Below are 20327 nucleotides of genomic sequence, written 5' to 3'. Positions count from 1 at the left end.
ACAGGCTCTAGGAACGCCCACAATAGACGCTAGGGGCGTGGTCAGGGTGGGGTAAAAAAACCTGTTCTATTCATTCAGCAAAGTTAAAATTGAGCTGATAGCCCAGCCCAGGCAGACACGATCGGGGATTTAACCACCGCAGTAAACGCACATCTGAGCAGACGTCTTGTGTTCTGCTCTAGAACCCCCAAACCTGTAGTTTAGAGGCGCAGCACCGTCTTTTGGTGAGTCAGACCATGAGATATATGGGCGGTTTTACCCCACTCGCGCGTCAGCCGTTTAACATTTTGTGGGCGTTCCCAGACATGCAGACTGTCTCTATTAGAATTAAATCTGCCGGACTATGAGCCCGAAATGGCCCTCTTTACACCGGAGGAGATCCTACCAGTGATCAGTAGCCTACAGAACAACAAGGCAAGTGGCTCTGACGGTGTTGTTTATGAAACCTTAAAGTGGGAATAAATTCATTACCGTAACACATTTTTAATTGGAAATATGAAACAACAAACTTTTTTTTTCCAATGGCAAGCACTTCAATATGCTCAAGGGTATCACCCAAAATGTGTATGATTAACAAATACGAAGTTGTAGCTAACATTACGAGAAATGCCATGTTGTATTACGACTACATACTTCATACTACATGAGAAAGAAAATCTGTTCTACTTAGAGACTCAACAACCACTTCTGTGGATTCCTTGCCCCCAAAAATGTGGAAATAGACACCAAATTTGTAATTCTAGGTCTAGTTGGAGTCAAGATATGGCCACAATTTTAATAATGGCAGCCATTTAAAAAAAACGTCATTTTAACATACTTCCACTAATGGAATTTTCTGGGATTTTTACTAAAGTGTTTCGGGTATCAATATAAACATAAAAATGTGAAATGAAATTCTGTTGCAATTAGTTTAAGGTCAAACCTTATTTTCCCTAGACTATAACTGAACCTCACCTCGATAAACAGAATTTCTGGGGTGGCGACTCTGGAGACGATGAACCGAGTACACACAGTGCTCCTGGAGTTGTTTGAAACACAGTCACTGAAGAACTAAATCTATAAATGAAAATAAATAAACTGACAGTCCTTCAAGTCAGTTTTGGTGGAGCACGAAGTCCTTCATCACTTGTGTTAGTGGTAGGGAGTGGACTTGGTTCAGGCGATGTGTGGCCAGCGCTTGGCGGATCTGGATCCGACACACGTGGGCCAGACTGCGAGGACATCTCTTGGCCTCCAGAAAGACCCTGAGAGCCTCAGGATCCGCCCATTTCTCCAGCTGTGCCTGCTCTGTGGTCACCAGGGCCGGGTCAGCACCGTGGTCCAGCAGCAGCTGGACGAAAGCCATGTTCCACCTGTTACACAGCACCTCCTCCAGCAGGCGAGAAGCCACGTCACGGGTCAGAACACCAGCGGCCTGGAGCAGCAGGCGGAAGCAGTCCTGGCGGTTGAGTACAGCACTGTAGTAGAGAGGGGTGTCTGAGCCGTCTATGTTTCTGTTAGGGTCGGCCCCGGCTTCCAGGAGGATCCGGACACAGTCCACGTGACCGTTGTGCGCAGCATAGTGTAGAGGTGTCCAGTTATACTCATCAGCTAGGTCTACCTGTGCTCCCTGTGTGATCAGGTAGTCCACCAAGGCAGCATGACCCCGCCAGGCTGCGAGCTGAAGAGGCGTCCACCTCCACCACCTCTCATAAAGACACTGCTCATTGATCTGCCTTCTGAAGTGGTCTTCCTGCAGCAGGCTCCTCAGTGTGTCCAGGTCTCCTGCCATGACGGCATCACGGAGCAGCTGCCTGTCACCATGTCCTGCTTGAACAGCCATTCCTTCAGATGTGTCACTGTACTACACTGACTTGTATGCTGTGTCTCAAACAGAAGGTATTATCAGTGTTGCCAGGTGGGAAATGTTGAATTATCGTAACTGAGGGTCAAAATTATCGTTTTCGGAGGGAAATCATTAAACGCGAGCAGCGGCTTCTTCTCCTTCTTATGGCAGCTTTGTGTTTTCCACCACTTATATAGCCTCAGCCAGGAAGGATTTATGACATCACTGATGACATCACAATTGCTCAAGTGACATCACTGATGACATCACAGTTGCGCAAGTGACATGAGTGATGTCATAAATCCCACTGTGACATCATCAGTGATGTCATAAATCCCACTGATGAAATCCCACTGTGACATCATCAGTGATGTCATAAATCTGACATCATCAGTGATGCTGGTCTCATTGGCCACACAGCAGCTGAGCTGCGGGCGAGGCCATGTAGCGGCCGAGCTGCGAATGTGAGCTGCAGCCGCAGCTCAGCTCTAGGAATCGAGCGCGTGTAGCGCGCGAGATCCCTAGTTTAAAAAAAACACAACATTCAACTTTCCATTTTAAATTAGATGCTTTTTACATTTAAAGCACATTTTACACCACTAAGTACTTCCACTGAGGTAAAGGAACAGCAAAATAATAATACTATAGGAAATTCCAGGGGACTGACTAGTCTCCTTCATCAGCTTATTTCTATCAGTGTTCAAACTACTGGTGATGATAAAGGAGGATCACTGCTGCAGCTTATAATGTGAGTACTTTTTAAGAAATTGCCTGAGGCTGAGATTGAACCAACAACCTTTGCATATCACACAACATTCACATGTTTATCTGAGTGAGCTATAATCCACTTTCTCTTAAACTCTTATCATATTTAGTCAACCTCATCCTGATTTTATTTAGTCAAGTTTTCGTCAACTAAGTGTCGTATTTTCATCTCATCTTAGTCAAAGAAAACCGTAACTATTCATTAGAATTTCCAAACTTATTGTAAAGATATATGAATCTGTTATTCTGGAATTGTTTTAAGGTTTGAATGTGCAATACAGACACAGATGTTTAACTTCTTCTTCTCTTCTGATTGGATCTCTTCCCAATTCGTCCCTCCCTAACATTTTTAGTCTAGTTTTCACCAGTGAAAATAGGTAGTCGACTAACATTTTTCCTCATAGTTTTAGTCTACGAAATCAACACTGCTATGGATGCATGTATCCACCTAGTGGTGCACGCCTCTTCCAAACTCACACACTTTTCCACAACTACACCATGTATCTGAAACGATGTTTACTTACTGTCAATCTCATCAAAGTTTCTGAAGACCATCTCCACGTGATCCCACTCCATAAAGCTGCATTTCCCAATGAAGGGCTGGGCAAACACCACATACTGATACATATTTCAATTCAAATACATGTCACTCTTGTGTTAGAATGAGTAAATGACGCGTCATTGACACTGTTTTTATATAACTCTTGATCAATTCTCATTAATCTTTTATCTTTTCTTTTATTTGTCTCTAGGCTACATATGTGCACTGCCAAGAGTAGCGGCAGCATTAATAACCAGAGACCAGACTATATCAAAAACATAAACACACAGTGGCGTCCAGGGTCATTTGGGCCATTTGGGTGCCCTAAGCGTAATTGTTTTGTGGTGCCCCCCCCCCCCGCAAAACATTCAATAACTGTCAAATGAAAGACTGCAAAATCATTAATTATGAACGATACTAGTGTATCTCACATTACATTACATGTGGCAAACAAACAATTGTTAGAATTACTGTACATGTCAGCAAACAAGTGATTGTTAAATTGTACATGCAAGCAGGGGCGGACTGGGATCATAATTCAGGCCGGGCATTAGATACCAAGCAGGCCAGGCTGATACGGGCCGACGGGCGGCGGCGAAAAATTTGGGCTGTTTGAAGTCCAATTTCGGCCATTTGAAGCCAGATTTGGGCTGTTTGAAGCCAGATTTGGGCCGTTTGAAGCCAGATTTGGGCCAGTTGAAGCCAGATTTGGGCCGGTTGAAGCCAGATTTGGGCCGTTTGAAGCCCAATTTGGGCCATTTGAAGCCCAATTTGGGCCGAGTCCAATTTTACAATGAGATGCACCCACTTTAACCCTGAATAAAGTAATAAAACCACTAGTAAACCAGTAGGCGGCGCCTGGCCTGCTGTTCAGTGAGTGGCCTGACTGAGGGCACCAAAAAAAAAAAAAAAAAAAAAAAAAAATTTTGGTGCCCTCAGTCACATGATGCCCTATGCAGTCTGCGTACTCTGCGTATAGGGTGCGGCGGCCCTGGTGGCGTCTTTCATGCATGCTAGCAAGCGAAACTGCTGTCTGTCTGACCACAGACTGTAGAAAGAGACGCAGGACAGCCAAGCGAATGTGATTGGATGAACGTTTGACGCTAGGCCAATCACAGGCAGAGAGGGTGCCTCCAGCCTTCGCCATCATCTGGAATAAAATATCGCCTCCAGGCAGCTGACCTTCCAAACATCCTGTCTGTGGTGTCCTTTGTCCTCAGCATCCCATCCTCTACTGGGTATGTGGAGACGAGTTTCTCATCAAGGAACAATAAATGGACAGATGCTCTGTTCCACTAATGAGGAGTGAACTGATTGTCACTCTGAATTTTGAGATGTCTTGCTCAGAATTTTACAGTGCAGCTCTGGAGAATAAACAACTACTTATTGCTGCAAGAGATCAAAAAAAGTGGCTAAAAAAAATAGGCATTGACCAAATTCAGTTGTTTATAATATTTTATTTTTAATATATTTGAAATTGTCTTGCAGTTTGCACATTGTGTAGGTTATCCGTTATGGTAAATTAGAGTAAACGGTAAATCTGTAGGTTCACAGGAAATCTATAGATTTTCCAGATTTGTTTGTCATGTCAAGTTGTTTTACTTGCCTAACCTTAAACAGGATGTTTTGACTTTCCTAACCTGAACCAAGTTGTTTTATTTGCCTAACTTAACCAAATGCATAACTATAACCCTGGCTTGCCATTTGCACTACTGTTTGTTTTTTCTTAAGATACCACTGTTTTATTCTGAAGAATGAGAAACTTTGTTTTGCAATGCCAAAATAAAACTCTTGAATGATAATCTGTTACATGCTTATTATTCCTATTGCACAAATATGCAAAAACTGACCAAAGGTTTGTGAGCTCACTTTTGTTAATAATAATAATAACTGCTCTCAGTAGTGACTGAGAGCAGGTCTGAGAGCAGGTCACGTGGAGGCTGGGTTTACCCAGGCTAGGTCTATATAGCCAGAGTAAGGGGTCTTGTAAGGGGTCCCTGGCTGAAAAACATTTGAGAACCTCTGCTTTACATTTTACAGTGTGTGGACAACCAAGACAGGGAAATATGCGAACATTAACATGGATCAATCATGAATTATTCATGCATTATTATACTATTACCGCATTCAAGACAACTCTGAACTTGCGGGAAAAACGAGCTCCAACTTGCAAACAAATTAATTGAACGGTTGTCGAGGTCGGGATTACAGGTCGGAAAGTCAGATATCATTTCAGAGCTCCGGTTTGTCCGAGCTGACGTCATCAAAGTGTTTGTTGACGCAATTTGAGGTGTAATTATGCAATATGTATTTATATTTGGCTCTGATTATAGCATGTTCAATTCAACAGCTATTTTACATGACGGAACTCAGTCGAGGTGTTCCTGAGATATTGTTAAGGAGCTAGAAAATGGCATTCGTGAGGTCAGAGTGACCTTGAACTTTGACCACCAAAATGTAATCAGTTCATCCTCGAGTCCAAGTGGACATTTGGGCCAAATGTGATGAAATTCCGTCAAGGCGTTCCTGAGATATCGCGTTAACGGACAAAACCATAATCCCTCCGGCTCGGCTATCGCCGGCGGAGGCATAAAAACAGTGTGAACGCAACTATGCCGGAAGTCGGAAATTCGGAAACTTCTGAGTTCCAAGTTGTCTTGAACTCAGTATATGTCCAACAATTTGTCACATTGAACAAATCGTAATATCTTGTCCTGACTCATTGCTCCCCTCTGTCACCAGTCGCTCTCTGTGTTGTGGAAAATAGAGCCAAAGTCCCGCCCCCTTCTGGTTTAGGCATATGAACCAAGGGATTAATCCGCCATTTATTTTTTCCATAGACATTTCGTAAAATGCTTATAGAAAATAGTTTTACTGGGTCAAATCAAGCAATTCAGCTATAGTTAGAATCAGGAGAGACCATAGAACATTTCACTGTGACCTATATATATATACACATATATATTTTTTAGCTGAAGAAGACTCTGGTGGTGGTGTTGTAGATCGTGTTGGCGAGCTCTGCTGGTTCCTCCTCCCTGGCTGCTGCCATCACCTCCAGCACCTGACTGAGACACACACACACAATCATCATAAACTACTAACATAAACGGGCCTATAACAAACACGACTCACTGACAAGCTTCTGCATCATATCATCAGGGTTACAGATCGGCTCTCAAGAAATGTGAAGAAGCTTGGACTCAGTGATCATCATAACACCAAATCATAATCAATATCACAATCCATAACAATACAATACAATCTGCCATTATTTGAGAGAATATTGCAATTGTGATTGATTGAGGTTCATGAATCACAATTGCACGCCATCTGAAGAGTTTCTACCCCATGGCTGTGAGGCTGGCAAATAATCGTGCGTTCCTTTATCGCAAAAGAACTGGGATGTGGAGGCTAAATGGCGTCACATCCGTTTTGTTAGCGTTCCATTTGCAGAAAAGGTGAGCTGGGAAGTTCACTGTTGTTCACTGGTCAGATCCACTCGCTAGCCAGGCTAGCCATTGTTAGCAATCTGTGCAGCCTCATGTCCACACAGATAGAAGTAGGCCGTGCTGTGTGTACAGCTGATTTAATGAGACACAAACAAGACAGAAGTGCTAAATAGCATTTATACAATTATAACTACTGTTGTTTGCGCGGAGCAGCCATCTTGGATTTTTGAGGTCGGGGCTGCTGAGGCTCCTACGAGTTTGGAATGTGAAATACCAGCTCTGGTGACGTTACCGTCCCAGCTCATGACCTTTGAACCGTAAGATTACCAGTTCCCAGTTATAAAGGAATGCACGATAAGCCCCCTTCCCCCCCACTAACCCAGACTTCCAACCTCCCCCCACTATGTCAGACACACACACACACACACACACACACAAAGCACTGTGCACCTGCACTGATGTCCCTGCATCTCCCACCTACCCATAGAGTTAACCTGTGCAATACAATGCAACTCGTGCATAAACCCAGAGCTCCGGCATTCCCAAAATTCCCGGCAGCGGTACTTCCGGCTTGTTCAGACGCTCCTACAGACACGATTGGCTGTGTCTGCGGGTGGGAAGCCGGTGAGGTATGAGTCCTGGCCGCTGCACTACCGCGTCCTCTGGTTGGTCGGGGGGGTGCCTGGGGGAGGGGAACTGGGGAGGAATAGCGTGATCCTTCCACGCACTACATCCTGCCGGTGAAACTCCTCACTGGCAAGTGAAAAGAAGCGGCTGGCAACTGCACATGTATCGGAGGAAGCATGTGCTAGTCTACGGCTCTCCCCAGATCGACAGAGGGGGGGTGCAGCAACAAGGATAATTGACCAAGTACAATTGGGGAGAAAATGGGAGAGAGCAAAAATGTAAGGAACAATCTGTAGTCCGTCAGCCATGTTATCTGTAGTCAGTCAACCATGTTATCTGTAGTCAGTCAACCATGTTATCTGTAGTCCGCGTCAACCATGTTATCTGTAGTCAGTCAGCCATGTTATCTGTAGTCAGTCAGCCATGTTATCTGTAGTCCGCGTCAACCATGTTATCTGTAGTCAGTCAGCCATGTTATCTGTAGTCAGTCAGCCATGTTATCTGTAGTCAGTCAACCATGTTATCTGTAGTCCGCGTCAACCATGTTATCTGTAGTCAGTCAGCCATGTTATCTGTAGTCAGTCAACCATGTTATCTGTAGTCAGTCAGCCATGTTATCTGTAGTCAGTCAACCATGTTATCTGTAGTCCGCGTCAACCATGTTATCTGTAGTCAGTCAACCATGTTATCTGTAGTCAGTCAACCATGTTATCTGTAGTCAGTCAACCATGTTATCTGTAGTCAGTCAGCCATGTTATCTGTAGTCCGCGTCAACCATGTTATCTGTAGTCAGTCAGCCATGTTATCTGTAGTCAGTCAGCCATGTTATCTGTAGTCCGTCAGCCATGTTATCTGTAGTCAGTCAGCCATGTTGAAGAGAAGAGTTGTGCTCACAGGATGTGACATGGCTCGTTCCTGTCCTTCAGACAGTGCCCCGCCTCCCACTTCTTCTTGGTGGGAAATGTAGTTTTAACATGTCGGGATCCTGCGTGAGTGTTCTTCACCCCACACCACGGAGCATCTGCAGGGGACACACAAGTTCTATGGTCATTTCTCTTCTACTTTGATTCTGTCATTTAACCCATTGATACCTGATGCAGCATTTGCATGTATATCCCTCATTTGTGTGTGTATCCCTTTAAGACCGCGTTAACGCGGTTCCCGGTCTTAAAGGGATACACACACAAATGCTGCATCAGGTATCAATGGGTTAATAGCCATTTTTTTCAATGATTTTTTACATGGTAGAAAACTGTCTGAAACCAACCTGTTTCAATCATAAGTCTGTCCGTAGGAATAGACTTCATAGCTTCAATATTGGCCACTGTTTTCAAGGAGCTGGAAAAAGATACATGGACAACATTCAATTCAAGTCAACTTTGCTCGAGTCCCAAGCTTAAATGTATATTACCAAGGCAAGGCAAGTCCAAGTCATTAATGTCAAGTCTCAAGTCTAAAGTCAGAACAAATCAAGAGTCCAGTATCAATTTAATATTAAATTCACAAGTTCAACAACATTCAGAAAGATCATAGGCGTAGACCTGCCTTCTGAGAGAGACATATATGTAAAAAGGTGCCGCAACAGAGCCCAGAAAATAATTGATGACCCCAGTCAACCAGGAAATGGTCTGATCACCTGACTTCCTTCGGGCAGACGCTTCCGGTGGGAGCGCTCCCCAGACAGGAAGGCTAAATATAGGGTTCGTACAAGCAGACTGGTGAACAGCTTCTTCCCAGAGGCAGTACGGTTCTTAAATGAATAGATAGCACAATTGCACCTTTTTGTTTTAATCTGTTATTTTATCTTATTTTATTTTTTTTAGATCTGCTGCTATTACTGTACTATTTTATTATTTTATCCTTTTATTTTGTCTTATTTTTGCACTGTGCAAGCATGCCATTATGGCCTAACAGCACTTTATTACGTCGCCTTATAATTCTATTTGATACTTTTACCATGCACTGTGCCGACATGCTGAATGTATCCATGTCTACCATGTTTAGTGTCTGTCATGTGCTCTCTGTATTTGTGTTTCTCTTTTTCATACCACGATGGAGGTGTGGCTTGTGAACAAGAATTCCAATGCATTTTAATGTAAATTTCTATGCAAATGGCAAATAAACTGAACTTGAACTTGACTTTTCAGAAAAGCTCCAGGTTGACGTGAACCACTTTTTCCAGCCGAACAATCACAATGACGGAGACGCCGCCGTTTCCCATAGCAACAACAAATATGGAGGAAGTGAAAGTGGCGGTGGAGAAATAGGACGTTGTAATCACTCATCAGTGATTTGACGTGACTGTAAAGCCCAGTTTAGACCAAAGATTCACAACGAGACCAGTTGGAACTTGAGATGAGATGGACCAGTTTACACTGCTGCAACTTTCCCCTGCAACGTTCGAAAACGGTTTTGTCTCATTGTGAATCAACGGTGTAAACTAGGCTTAAAAAGGGATCCTAAAGGCAGTATGGATTATACCGGACATGTATCGGAAATATCTGTAAGCCTTTGCTTGTTGCACAACACTGTATTGTTTGCTAGAAGAACTAACCAGCTGGTCAGCAGCTGCTAAGCTACCGCCAGGTGATGCTAGAAGAGCTAGCCAGCTGGTTACCGAGCTAGCAGCTGCTAAGCTAACATCAGGTGACGCTAGAAGAGCTAAACAGCTGGTTACTGAGCTAGCAGCTGCAAAGCTAACGTCAGGTGATGCTAGAAGAGCTAGCCAGCTGGTTACTGAGCTAGCAGCTGCTAAGCTAACATCAGGTGATGCTAGAAGAGCTAACTAGCTGGTTACTGAGCTAGCAGCTGCTAAGGTCAGGTGATGCTAGAAGAGCTAAACAGCTGGTTCCTGAGCTAGCAGCTGTTAAGGTAACGTCAGGTGATGCTAGAAGAGCTAACCAGCTGGTTACTGAGCTAACAGCTGCTAAGCTAACGTCAGGTGACAATATCATGATCCACTTTTGATCCATCTTAATGGTTGATTGATAAAGGGAGACCCAAATCATTCACCCAAGTTAAAAAATTTCAACTCGAGCGAATGAAGCAATTATCGCGTAATTGTGCGCTGCCCGGGGTCTGCTCTCACGTTTGCATTGACGTTGCATGTAATCTCACCACGCAAATGTGCAAAATGGCGTTTGGTGTGAACAGCCAGTAACTCATTCCATCTCCTAATCCTCTCACCATCCATTGATTCCGATATAAAGGTCCAGGTCTGTGAGGGCAGCAGCCTCCTCTGCACTGCCGTCAAACGAGTGAACCTGAGAGGGACGTTCAAGAAGCGTATCCTCAAAACTTTTAAAGCCACTAAATGATAACAGCCCCACTAGATGCCAGCAAACCACTATTATTCGTGCGTTCCTTTATCACAAAATAACTGGGATGTGGAGGCTAAATGACGTTGTGTTCCATTTGCAGAAAACTTGAGCTGGGAAGTTCACTGTTCATTGGTCAGATCCAGTCGCTAGCCATTGTTAGCAATAACAGTTGATAAGGAGGCATTTCGCGGCATTTTGCGCATACAAACACTGCAGCCTCATGTCCACACAGATAGAAGTTAGGCAGTGCTGTGTGTACAGCTGATTTAATGAGACACAAACAAAACAGAAGTGCTAAACGACATTACTACGATTGTAACTACTGTTGTTGCGCAGCGCAGCCATCTTGGATTTTTGAGGTCGGGGCCGCTGAGAATTCTACGAGTTTGGAATGGGAAATACCAGCTCTGATGACGTCACCGCCCAGCTCATGACCTTTGAAGTCGTAAGATTACCAGTTCCCAGTTATAAAGGAACGCACGATACATATCCAGCAAGACAGGCAAGTTATCGTTTTGAGCAGTTAAGGAAGCCACGCCCCTTCTGTGTTGTTTGTTTCCAGCCTGTCCAGACACAGACAGCAGACAGCTAGAGAGAGAGAGCGATGCGAGTGCAGACGGTAGCGTGGGAACCTGTGCCGATGTGTTTTATAGACTTGTGTTAACGTCTAATGCTGTTGCTCTAGCGTGACATCTAGTGGGGGGGGGAAACTTTCAACTTAAACCAGATCTTAAATTCAATATTTTTGAGTTTGACTTTTATTATACCCACTCACCACCCAGACCACACCCACACCCCACTCACCACTCCTCCAACACATCTGTCTCGGTTTCTCCTCATGATATCTGTCAAAGAAAAGACAGAAATAGAAATGCTTTGCTTTAGGGATGTCACAATATATCGTCCCACAATATATCGCAATATCAAAACGTGACAATATGTATCGTTGAGATGAAATCTCATATCGTGAGAAAAAGAAGCTGAACATGGTGGCACTGATCTGCATCTGATTGCATGCTCGCTCTCCTTTTCATTGCTTTGTTTGAACAGACGAGGGACGTTACAGACACGGAGGATGAAAATGGTGAAATTACTCAAATTAGCGTGGAGGATGCCCCCTCAACTTACAAATCGATCGCAAAAAAATATTGTTAAAATATCATATCGTTATCGTGAACCCAATAACGTGTATCGTATCATATCGTGAACTGAGTGTATCGTGACACCCCTACTTTGTTTACATTGTCCTCTCGCTCATCATAAGCCTGGCTCAGTAAGAGCGGGTTTCCACTGCCAGACAGTACCTGCTCTACTCTACCTGCCTAGTTTTGGTTTTCCACTGGGCAAGTACTGAACCGACGAGGGGCGCTGAGGCCAAACTTATTTTAGCACCGCCTCCATCGAGGTTCCAAGCGAGTTGAGGCGATACCAAAAGGTGACGTGCAAACACTGCAGACTGCCGATTGGTCAGAGAGAATCATCTTGCACACGTATGCTAACAGAAGCTACCAGGGGTTAGCCTACCTTTTTGTGTGTCTAGGATTTCACCAAACTCTCCAGTTTTTCTTTTCAGCAGTCTTTTGTCTCGCTGCCTTCAGCCTCTTCTCAAACAAAAATGTCTAAAGGTCTTTACACACCTAACTTAGCGTTTTCTAACTGAGTGAATCACTTGGTGTCGAGACATTATCGATTTCCCTCTGATCAGGTTTGTTGTGATTTGTGTCCTACGCGTCACTATGACGACCAGTTGGGGGGTGGACACATTAAAGACGCTATGCGTCACTATGACGACCAGTTGGGGGGTGGACACATTAAAGACGCTATGCGTCACTATGACGACCAGTTGGGGGGTGGACACATTAAAGACGCTATGCGTCACTATGACGACCAGTTGGGGGGTGGACACATTAAAGACGCTATGCGTCACTATGACGACCAGTTGGGGGGTGGACACATTAAAGACGCTATGCGTCACTATGACGACCAGTTGGGGGGTGGACACATTAAAGACGCTATGCGTCACTATGACGACCAGTTGGGGGGTGGACACATTAAAGACGCTATGCGTCACTATGACGACCAGTTGGGGGGTGGACACATTAAAGACGCTATGCATCACTATGACGACCAGTTGGGGGGTGGACACATTAAAGACGCTATGCATCACTATGACGACCAGTTGGGGGGTGGACACATTAAAGACGCTATGCGTCACTATGACGACCAGTTGGGGGGTGGACACATTAAAGACGCTATGCGTCACTATGACGACCAGTTGGGGGGTGGACACATTAAAGACGCTATGCGTCACTATGACGACCAGTTGGGGGGTGGACACATTAAAGACGCTATGCGTCACTATGACGACCAGTTGGGGGGTGGACACATTAAAGACGCTATGCGTCACTATGACGACCAGTTGGGGGGTGGACACATTAAAGACGCTATGCGTCACTATGACGACCAGTTGGGGGGTGGACACATTAAAGACGCTATGCGTCACTATGACGACCAGTTGGGGGGTGGACACATTAAAGACGCTATGCATCACTATGACGACCAGTTGGGGGGTGGACACATTAAAGACGCTATGCGTCACTATGACGACCAGTTGGGGGGTGGACACATTAAAGACGCTATGCATCACTATGATGACCAGTTGGGGGGTGGACACATTAAAGACGCTATGCGTCACTATGACGACCAGTTGGGGGGTGGACACATTAAAGACGCTATGCGTCACTATGACGACCAGTTGGGGGGTGGACACATTAAAGACGCTATGCGTCACTATGACGACCAGTTGGGGGGTGGACACATTAAAGACGCTATGCGTCACTATGACGACCAGTTGGGGGGTGGACACATTAAAGACGCTATGCGTCACTATGACGACCAGTTGGGGGGTGGACACATTAAAGACGCTATGCGTCACTATGACGACCAGTTGGGGGGTGGACACATTAAAGACGCTATGCATCACTATGACGACCAGTTGGGGGGTGGACACATTAAAGACGCTATGCGTCACTATGACGACCAGTTGGGGGGTGGACACATTAAAGACGCTATGCATCACTATGACGACCAGTTGGGGGGTGGACACATTAAAGACGCTATGCATCACTATGACGACCAGTTGGGGGGTGGACACATTAAAGACGCTATGCGTCACTATGACGACCAGTTGGGGGGGTGGACACATTAAAGACGCTATGCGTCACTATGACGACCAGTTGGGGGGGTGGACACATTAAAGACGCTATGCGTCACTATGACGACCAGTTGGGGGGTGGACACATTAAAGACGTTCTATCTGCAGTGGAGAGCGAACAGATACCAAAGCAGAGCCAAGTACAGCAGAGCAAAGCAGGTACAGAAGAGCTGGTGCACAAGACCTACAGACAGACCTACAGACAGACCTACAGACAGACCTACCCATGAAGTCCTGATGGGCGTTCCTGCAATGGAGGAACATGGGCAGCTTGGTCTCCTCTGCCAGCTCAAACTGCTTCTCAAAGTACCTGGCAACACATCGCACACTTTCAACAATCACCCTAAGAATCATGCTGAAATATTTAATTCAGAAACCCCTCTGGAGCCGGTCTGGACTCGAACTCGACCGGACCTGGTCTTGGAATCAACTCGACTCAGCTGGTCTAGACTGAAGCTTTATATAAACATCTTGCCTATCTGACACAGGCTGAACCCTTCAGGAGTGATTCAGAAACGTACTTGAGCTGAGTCTCTTTTGGGCAGAATTCCAACCGGTCAAAATCTGTAAAAGTGAGAATAGACGAGACAGTTTCAACATACCACCTCAAATACATGCTGCTGGTAGTACTAGTACTAGTACTAGTATTAATGGTGGTAGTACTAGTAGTACTGGTGGTGGTAGTAGTAGTAGTAGTAGTAGTAGTAGGACTGTAGCTCACATACCTAATCCACACTCCCCCACAGCCACCACCTTCCCTCTGTGATTGGCTGCCAGCTCTGTCAATCCAGAGAGGTAGGACTCTGCTCCGATCTGCTCAAACTCCCCGCAGCGTGTGGGGTGGCAGCCCACAGTGCTGTGGAAATCATCTGCATGAGGAAGTTAAAGGACGGCTTTACCGGTAATCAACCCACTTTGTATCATTAATCATCTTGGTAATATAAGCACATGGCCAGTGATTACCTCCTCTCTCTGTTTTCCTCATTTCCTCATCTGGCAAAGCGCTCCGTTCTGACGCATTTTACGTCATCACAACTGAGCTGCGGAAGTTCTGCCGGAGAGGCAGAATCTGCTCCGAGGGCGGCTGTTATTGTTTATTTTGTAAGTATGCGCACATCCACAGAGAATCAATCCATTGAGAGCCTTAATAAGCCTTAATGACTTGCAGCTGGTGGGGGCGGAGTCTCTGCAGGCAGCAGCAGGAAAATGTTTCTCTGTGAGGTAAACAGAGAGAGAAGGCAAACACTGCCCATGTGCTTATATTACCAAGATTATATATGATACAAAGTGCAAACCAAACCAGGAAGCTAATGTGAGAAAGAGTGATGTCGTGTATCCATCTTGGATCTGCCTTGGTCTCATTTTCCTGTTTTGACTGACTCATCTTGGGCTCAGCTAGATGTTGACTCTACTTCTTTCCAATCTTAAAGTGGAGGTGAACCCGTTCATCACGTCTGCATCTGAGTCCGTTTCAGACTGAAAACAAATTGAGAGGCGGACCATATACGGTGTCGATGATTTGATTTGACAATTCTGTCGACTGGCTTTGGCATCGGCCAATCCTGGCGTGTTCCACCCCCAAATCGGGTGGGATTCAGCGTGTTGTCGTGCTACGCGAGTGGGATCCGAGGAGTACCAGGCAGCCACCGGCTTCGTGCGGAGCGAGCGGACAATCCGATGCATGGGTGCTGCCCGCCCGCCTGGAATCTCCGAGAGACGACTAGTCTCTTAAAACAGACTGTCTCATCTACATCCGTCGAATGCAGCTATACACAGTCTGTACGTTACACCCCCAGAACATGCACAAGGAATTTGGGAAAAAAACCTTCAGACTGGAAGGTAGTTCGACAAAATCCGACCAATCACGACACGTGTGTCCACGGAAAAAAATTCTGATTGGACTAATGAGCAGAAGACCCGCCTTAAAAAAAATTCTGATTGGACTAATGAGCGGAAGACCCGCCTTTCTGCTTCCCATTCCGGTTGGTGCGTGATCCTCCCCCACGAAGTACAGACGGTATGGCGGAAGCATTTGAAAATTGCGGAAGCCAACTCGTCTGTTCTAAGAGACTAAGAGACGACCCCTGACAGCCAAGGAGGCTGTCAGGCTCGGAGGCGCGCGCCATTATCGCTATAAATGTAAATAATATTCCTGGAATGCGTGTTTTAACGAGCCAGTTACATTTCTTTGCATTCTTAGAGATTATAGTTTTTGTTTTTTGTTCATGTTTCTAACAATTGGCCAAGTTAGTAGTTTGTTTATGGGATAGGAATTCTGCCAGATGACAGGCACTAGGCGCCATTTTCTACTTCATTTGGAAGAGAAAATTATCCTGAAATGAAGATTTGATTGACAGCTGCATGTCGTGATATGATTGGTTGAAATGGGGTAGAAATTTGATAGTACTACTAGGTGACGTCAGCAAACTGTACATTACTGTTATCAATGAAATCTTGAAAAATGAACTTTTGATGTGAAAAAGTGTGAAAAACTAAAGAAATTCGATTTTTGTGATTTCTTTTGCATACATTATTAAATAGGTGCACTGCATACCCAGGTATTTGAACTAAAAGAAAAGAAAAGTCATTTTTGGGTTCAGCTCGACTTTAAATATGGTTAGTTGTATTGTGTTTAGTGTTTTTACATTTGGAAAGACATATGCACTGTTTACTGCTTCTTTTGGTCTTGAATAGGACTCAATTTGCATTTTTTTTTTTTTTATCAAACTGTGCTTAGGATCCTTCCTAAGGATTTACTAAAAGAATGACTGACCTATCCAGTGACTGGGCGCACACCTGTGTGCACTTTCCCCGTCTAATTAATAATCAGGCTCATTTATTCCTTCATTTTGCTGTCTTTACCGCTGGTCTGAGCTAGTCTGAGGGCCTCCCTGCTGTCTTCCAGGCTTCCTCCCGTGATCAGAAACTGGAACAGAGCAGAGACATCACATTACTCACACTACAGAACGTAAACTAGAACGACCGCACCGCAGATATATGCCTTCGCCAACAAGTGAGCAGTCGACATCCATGTCTGTCCAGACTTTGACATTTGAGCCAAATGTGAAGAAATTCCGTCAAGGTGTTACTGAGATATGGCGTTACCGAGTTTGAAAATGGAGTTTGCGAGGTCATAGTGACCTTGACCTTTGACCACCAAAATGTAATCCGTTCATCCTTGAGTCAAGTGGACGTTTGAGGCAAATTAGATGAAATTCCGTCTAGGCGTTCCTGAGATATCACGTTAACGAGCATGAAACAAGTGGTTGTGATGTCACAGTGACCTTGAACTTTGACCACATCTTAATACTTAATACAACAGTGCATCTTTGCACAAAGCTCTCAGGTTTAAGGTAGCCTACCTCGGTTTAAGGTAGATTTAGAACAGATAAAAAAAATGTGCGATTAATTTGCAATTAATTAATTATGGACAATCATGTGATTAATCGCGATTAAATATTTTAATGGATTGACAGCCCTAGTTGTATCACATCTAAAGGATATACACACATAGCTGGCTTACCTTCTGGACCCCGGCCCCGAGGGCTCTGTCGATCACCTGATCAAAGTCATCTGTGGCAAAGAGCAGATAGAGCCGTTACATTACCAGTCCCTCGAGGATTTTTTATTAATTTATTTTTAGATTTTTAGATTGTTGCGATAAAAATGCTTGATTTTGCAATGGCTTTTCTCAAAAACTGCAATGCCGTTTTCAACGTTTTTTGTGATTATTTTTGCTGTAAAATTGGGGAAACTTGCAAAAATTGCAAGTTGGGGGGGGATACTTTTTTTGTAACTACATACTACTACTAGTGGCATTTTCCCAAAACTAAAATTGCGGGAGCAACAACTGGCAAAAATTTCAAGTTGAGGACGCTTTTTTGCCATTTTTGCGGGAGAAATCTCAGGAGTATTGAAAAAGTGCAAGCCCCCGCAAATATTGCAGAGATTGGTTGAATTTGCATTAATTATATCGATCGCAAAATCGCAGTTTCCTGGAGGGACTGGATTATAGCTGTCCCAGACAAACTCTGCAGACAGACAGACAGACTCTGCAGACAGTCAGACAGACTCTGCAGACAGACAGTCAGACTCAGACTGACAGAAATACAGGCAGACAGAGACAAACTCTGCAGACAGACAGTCAGTCAGACAGACAGACATGTTTTTGTTTTTACCGTCATGTTTCTGCTTCCCTCTGTAAAGGCCTCTGAACATGGGGTCTGTCAGATTCACACCAATATCTACAGAGAGAGGGGTCACCTTCATCACTACATCCTCACCTGCTCCTCAACCTGTGTAGGCCAGGGTTAGGGGTTTGATTCCCACCACAAGTATGACTTCTCACTTGAATGCTAAGCACAGTAGATCTACTGCATGTCTAGAGCTGCAACAATTAATTTACATAACATAAATAAATAAACATCAACTTGAAACTATGTTTCAACTACCACTAATATTATAGCCTATGTTTATAAAAAAAATAAAAAATAAAAACAATCTCTGGACATATGAATCGATATCAAAGGATTAAAATAAAAATCAATTCAAAATCGGAGAATCAATTTTTTTTAACCCAGCCCTAGCTACTGATGGAGTGCAGTCCCGAATTTCATGCAATTCGGCATAGCGCCACCTACTGGCAAAACAAAAAGTGGTTTATCTCGAGAACCATGCATATTCTAGTTATTATTTTAAGTGAACAGAATCTGCTGGTGAAAATGACGAACAGATATATGTAATAACGCTGTTAGCTCACTGCTATAAACCGTGTGAGTTTCCCTGCACAGGTTGCAACGTTCGATCGCTTCTGCTGGCTGCTGTGTTGTCATTTCTTCCACCCACAGCTGCATGCCTGCCCCCATGACTGCTAGCTAGCTAGCTAACAGCTGCAGGACTGTCAGAAAGCTCAGCTGAGTTGACTAAACATGCAGTTTATTGTTTACAGAGACAGAGGCGTCTTACCAATGAACCTGTGCTGGGCCACAGACACACACGCTGCCCTCATCGGTCCCATAACCAGCGTTGCCAGATCTCTCAAGAGAAACACGCAAACAGGTATATGGAAACAAACACAAGCCCAAAGTTCTTGGTTCTTCCAAAGAACTTTTATGGAAAGAACTGAAAGCTCCATATTGCCCCATTGCAACATCAGCGCCCAGCAGCCTCCGCCATTTTTTATTTTTGGAAGCGTGACAGCGCCAAAAGAACCTCGCACAGGCTCGCAGTGGTCAGCTGCGGTAGCGCGGGCCCCTATAATCAGCCTCTCTAAACAGTAACTCAACGGGAGAACACTCTAAATTTCGTGGATTCACATCTTTTCTGGGCGTACTGCAAATCTTGACTGAAGTGGTGTAGTGCAGGGATGTAAAACAACAACCATATTGTGGAAACTAAGCAAAATGTTTCGTTTTCTTTGTTTAGTTTTTTCAAGATAAATAGCTAATGCGGCTGTCGTCCACTCCGTCAGAAGTGTGTTGCCGTGGTTTTAACCTCGGGTCCTTTGCATTTACTATTTATCTTGAAAAAACTAAAAGAAAAAAACGAAAAATTTTGCTTAGTTTCCACAATATGGTTGTTGTTTTACATCCCTGCACTACACCACTTCAATCAAGATTTACAGTACGCCCAGAAAAGATGTGAATCCACGAAATTTAGAGTGTTCTCCCGTTGAGTTACTGTTTAGAGAGGCTGATTATAGGGGCCCGCGCTACCGCAGCTGACCACTGCGAGGCGCATTCTGTTTCCAAAAATGGCCGGAGTTTCCTCTCTTTCCTTCCATGCTCTTTGGTTCTTCCAAAGAACTTTTATGGAAAGAACTGAAAGCTCCATATTGCCCCATTGCAACATCAGCGCCCAGCAGCCTCCGCCATTTTTTATTTTTGGAAGCGTGACAGCTCCAAAAGAACCTCGCACAGGCTCGCAGTGGTCAGCTGCGGTAGCGCGGGCCCCTATAATCAGCCTCTCTAAACAGTAACTCAACGGGAGAACACTCTAAATTTCGTGGATTCACATCTTTTCTGGGCGTACTGCAAATCTTGACTGAAGTGGTGTAGTGCAGGGATGTAAAACAACAACCATATTGTGGAAACTAAGCAAAATGTTTCGTTTTCTTTGTTTAGTTTTTTCAAGATAAATAGCTAATGCGGCTGTCGTCCACTCCGTCAGAAGTGTGTTGCCGTGGTTTTAACCTCGGGTCCTTTTCATTAGGTATTTATCTTGAAAAAACTAAAAGAAAAAAACGAAAAATTTTGCTTAGTTTCCACAATATGGTTGTTGTTTTACATCCCTGCACTACACCACTTCAATCAAGATTTGCAGTACGCCCAGAAAAGATGTGAATCCACGAAATTTAGAGTGTTCTCCCGTTGAGTTACTGTTTAGAGAGGCTGATTATAGGGGCCCGCGCTACCGCAGCTGACCACTGCGAGGCGCATTCTGTTTCCAAAAATGGCCGGAGTTTCGTCTCTTTCCTTCCATGCTCTTTGGTTCTTCTTCGTCTTCTTCTTCTTCTATGGATTTGATTGGCGGTTGGCAACCAGCTTAGAGGTGCATTACCGCCACCTTCCGGACTGGAGTGTGGCAT

The 20327-nt window shown here is 44.5% G+C and overlaps 1 protein-coding gene across 1 annotated transcript; it reads right to left on the bottom strand.

Moving 5' to 3' along the window:
- Window positions 1-4647: 4647 nt before the first annotated feature.
- LOC310798725 (deoxyribonuclease TATDN1-like) lies at window positions 4648-18827 on the bottom strand. The gene is made up of 12 exons (XM_083661279.1): window positions 18707-18827; window positions 17920-17985; window positions 17265-17314; window positions 16604-16667; window positions 14467-14610; window positions 14263-14305; window positions 13966-14051; window positions 11332-11372; window positions 10394-10470; window positions 8475-8545; window positions 8102-8228; window positions 4648-6196 (listed from the first exon to the last, which is right to left on the bottom strand). The coding sequence occupies exons 1-12, from the start codon at window positions 18756-18758 to the stop codon at window positions 6100-6102; spliced, it is 918 nt and encodes a 305-aa protein (XP_083517405.1). The 5' UTR covers window positions 18759-18827; the 3' UTR covers window positions 4648-6099.
- Window positions 18828-20327: the final 1500 nt, after the last annotated feature.

Source organism: Poromitra crassiceps (genome assembly GCF_964638095.1).
Source record: "Poromitra crassiceps genome assembly, chromosome: 26".
In the NCBI taxonomy this organism is placed as follows: Eukaryota; Metazoa; Chordata; class Actinopteri; order Beryciformes; family Melamphaidae; genus Poromitra; species Poromitra crassiceps.
This window is presented reverse-complemented; position numbering and strand designations above follow the sequence as displayed.

Excerpts from the sequence above, each read along its gene's own strand:
- LOC310798725 (XM_083661279.1), bottom strand. The coding sequence starts at position 18,758 with ATGGGACCGATGAGGGCAGCGTGTGTGTCTGTGGCCCAGCACAGGTTC. Across the intron at positions 17,986-18,706 it reads GGCCCAGCACAGGTTCATTG|ATATTGGTGTGAATCTGACA; the intron begins GTAAGACGCCTC and ends CTCTCTCTGTAG. Across the intron at positions 8,546-10,393 it reads TATATCGGAATCAATGGATG|CTCCTTGAAAACAGTGGCCA; the intron begins GTGAGAGGATTA and ends ATCTTTTTCCAG.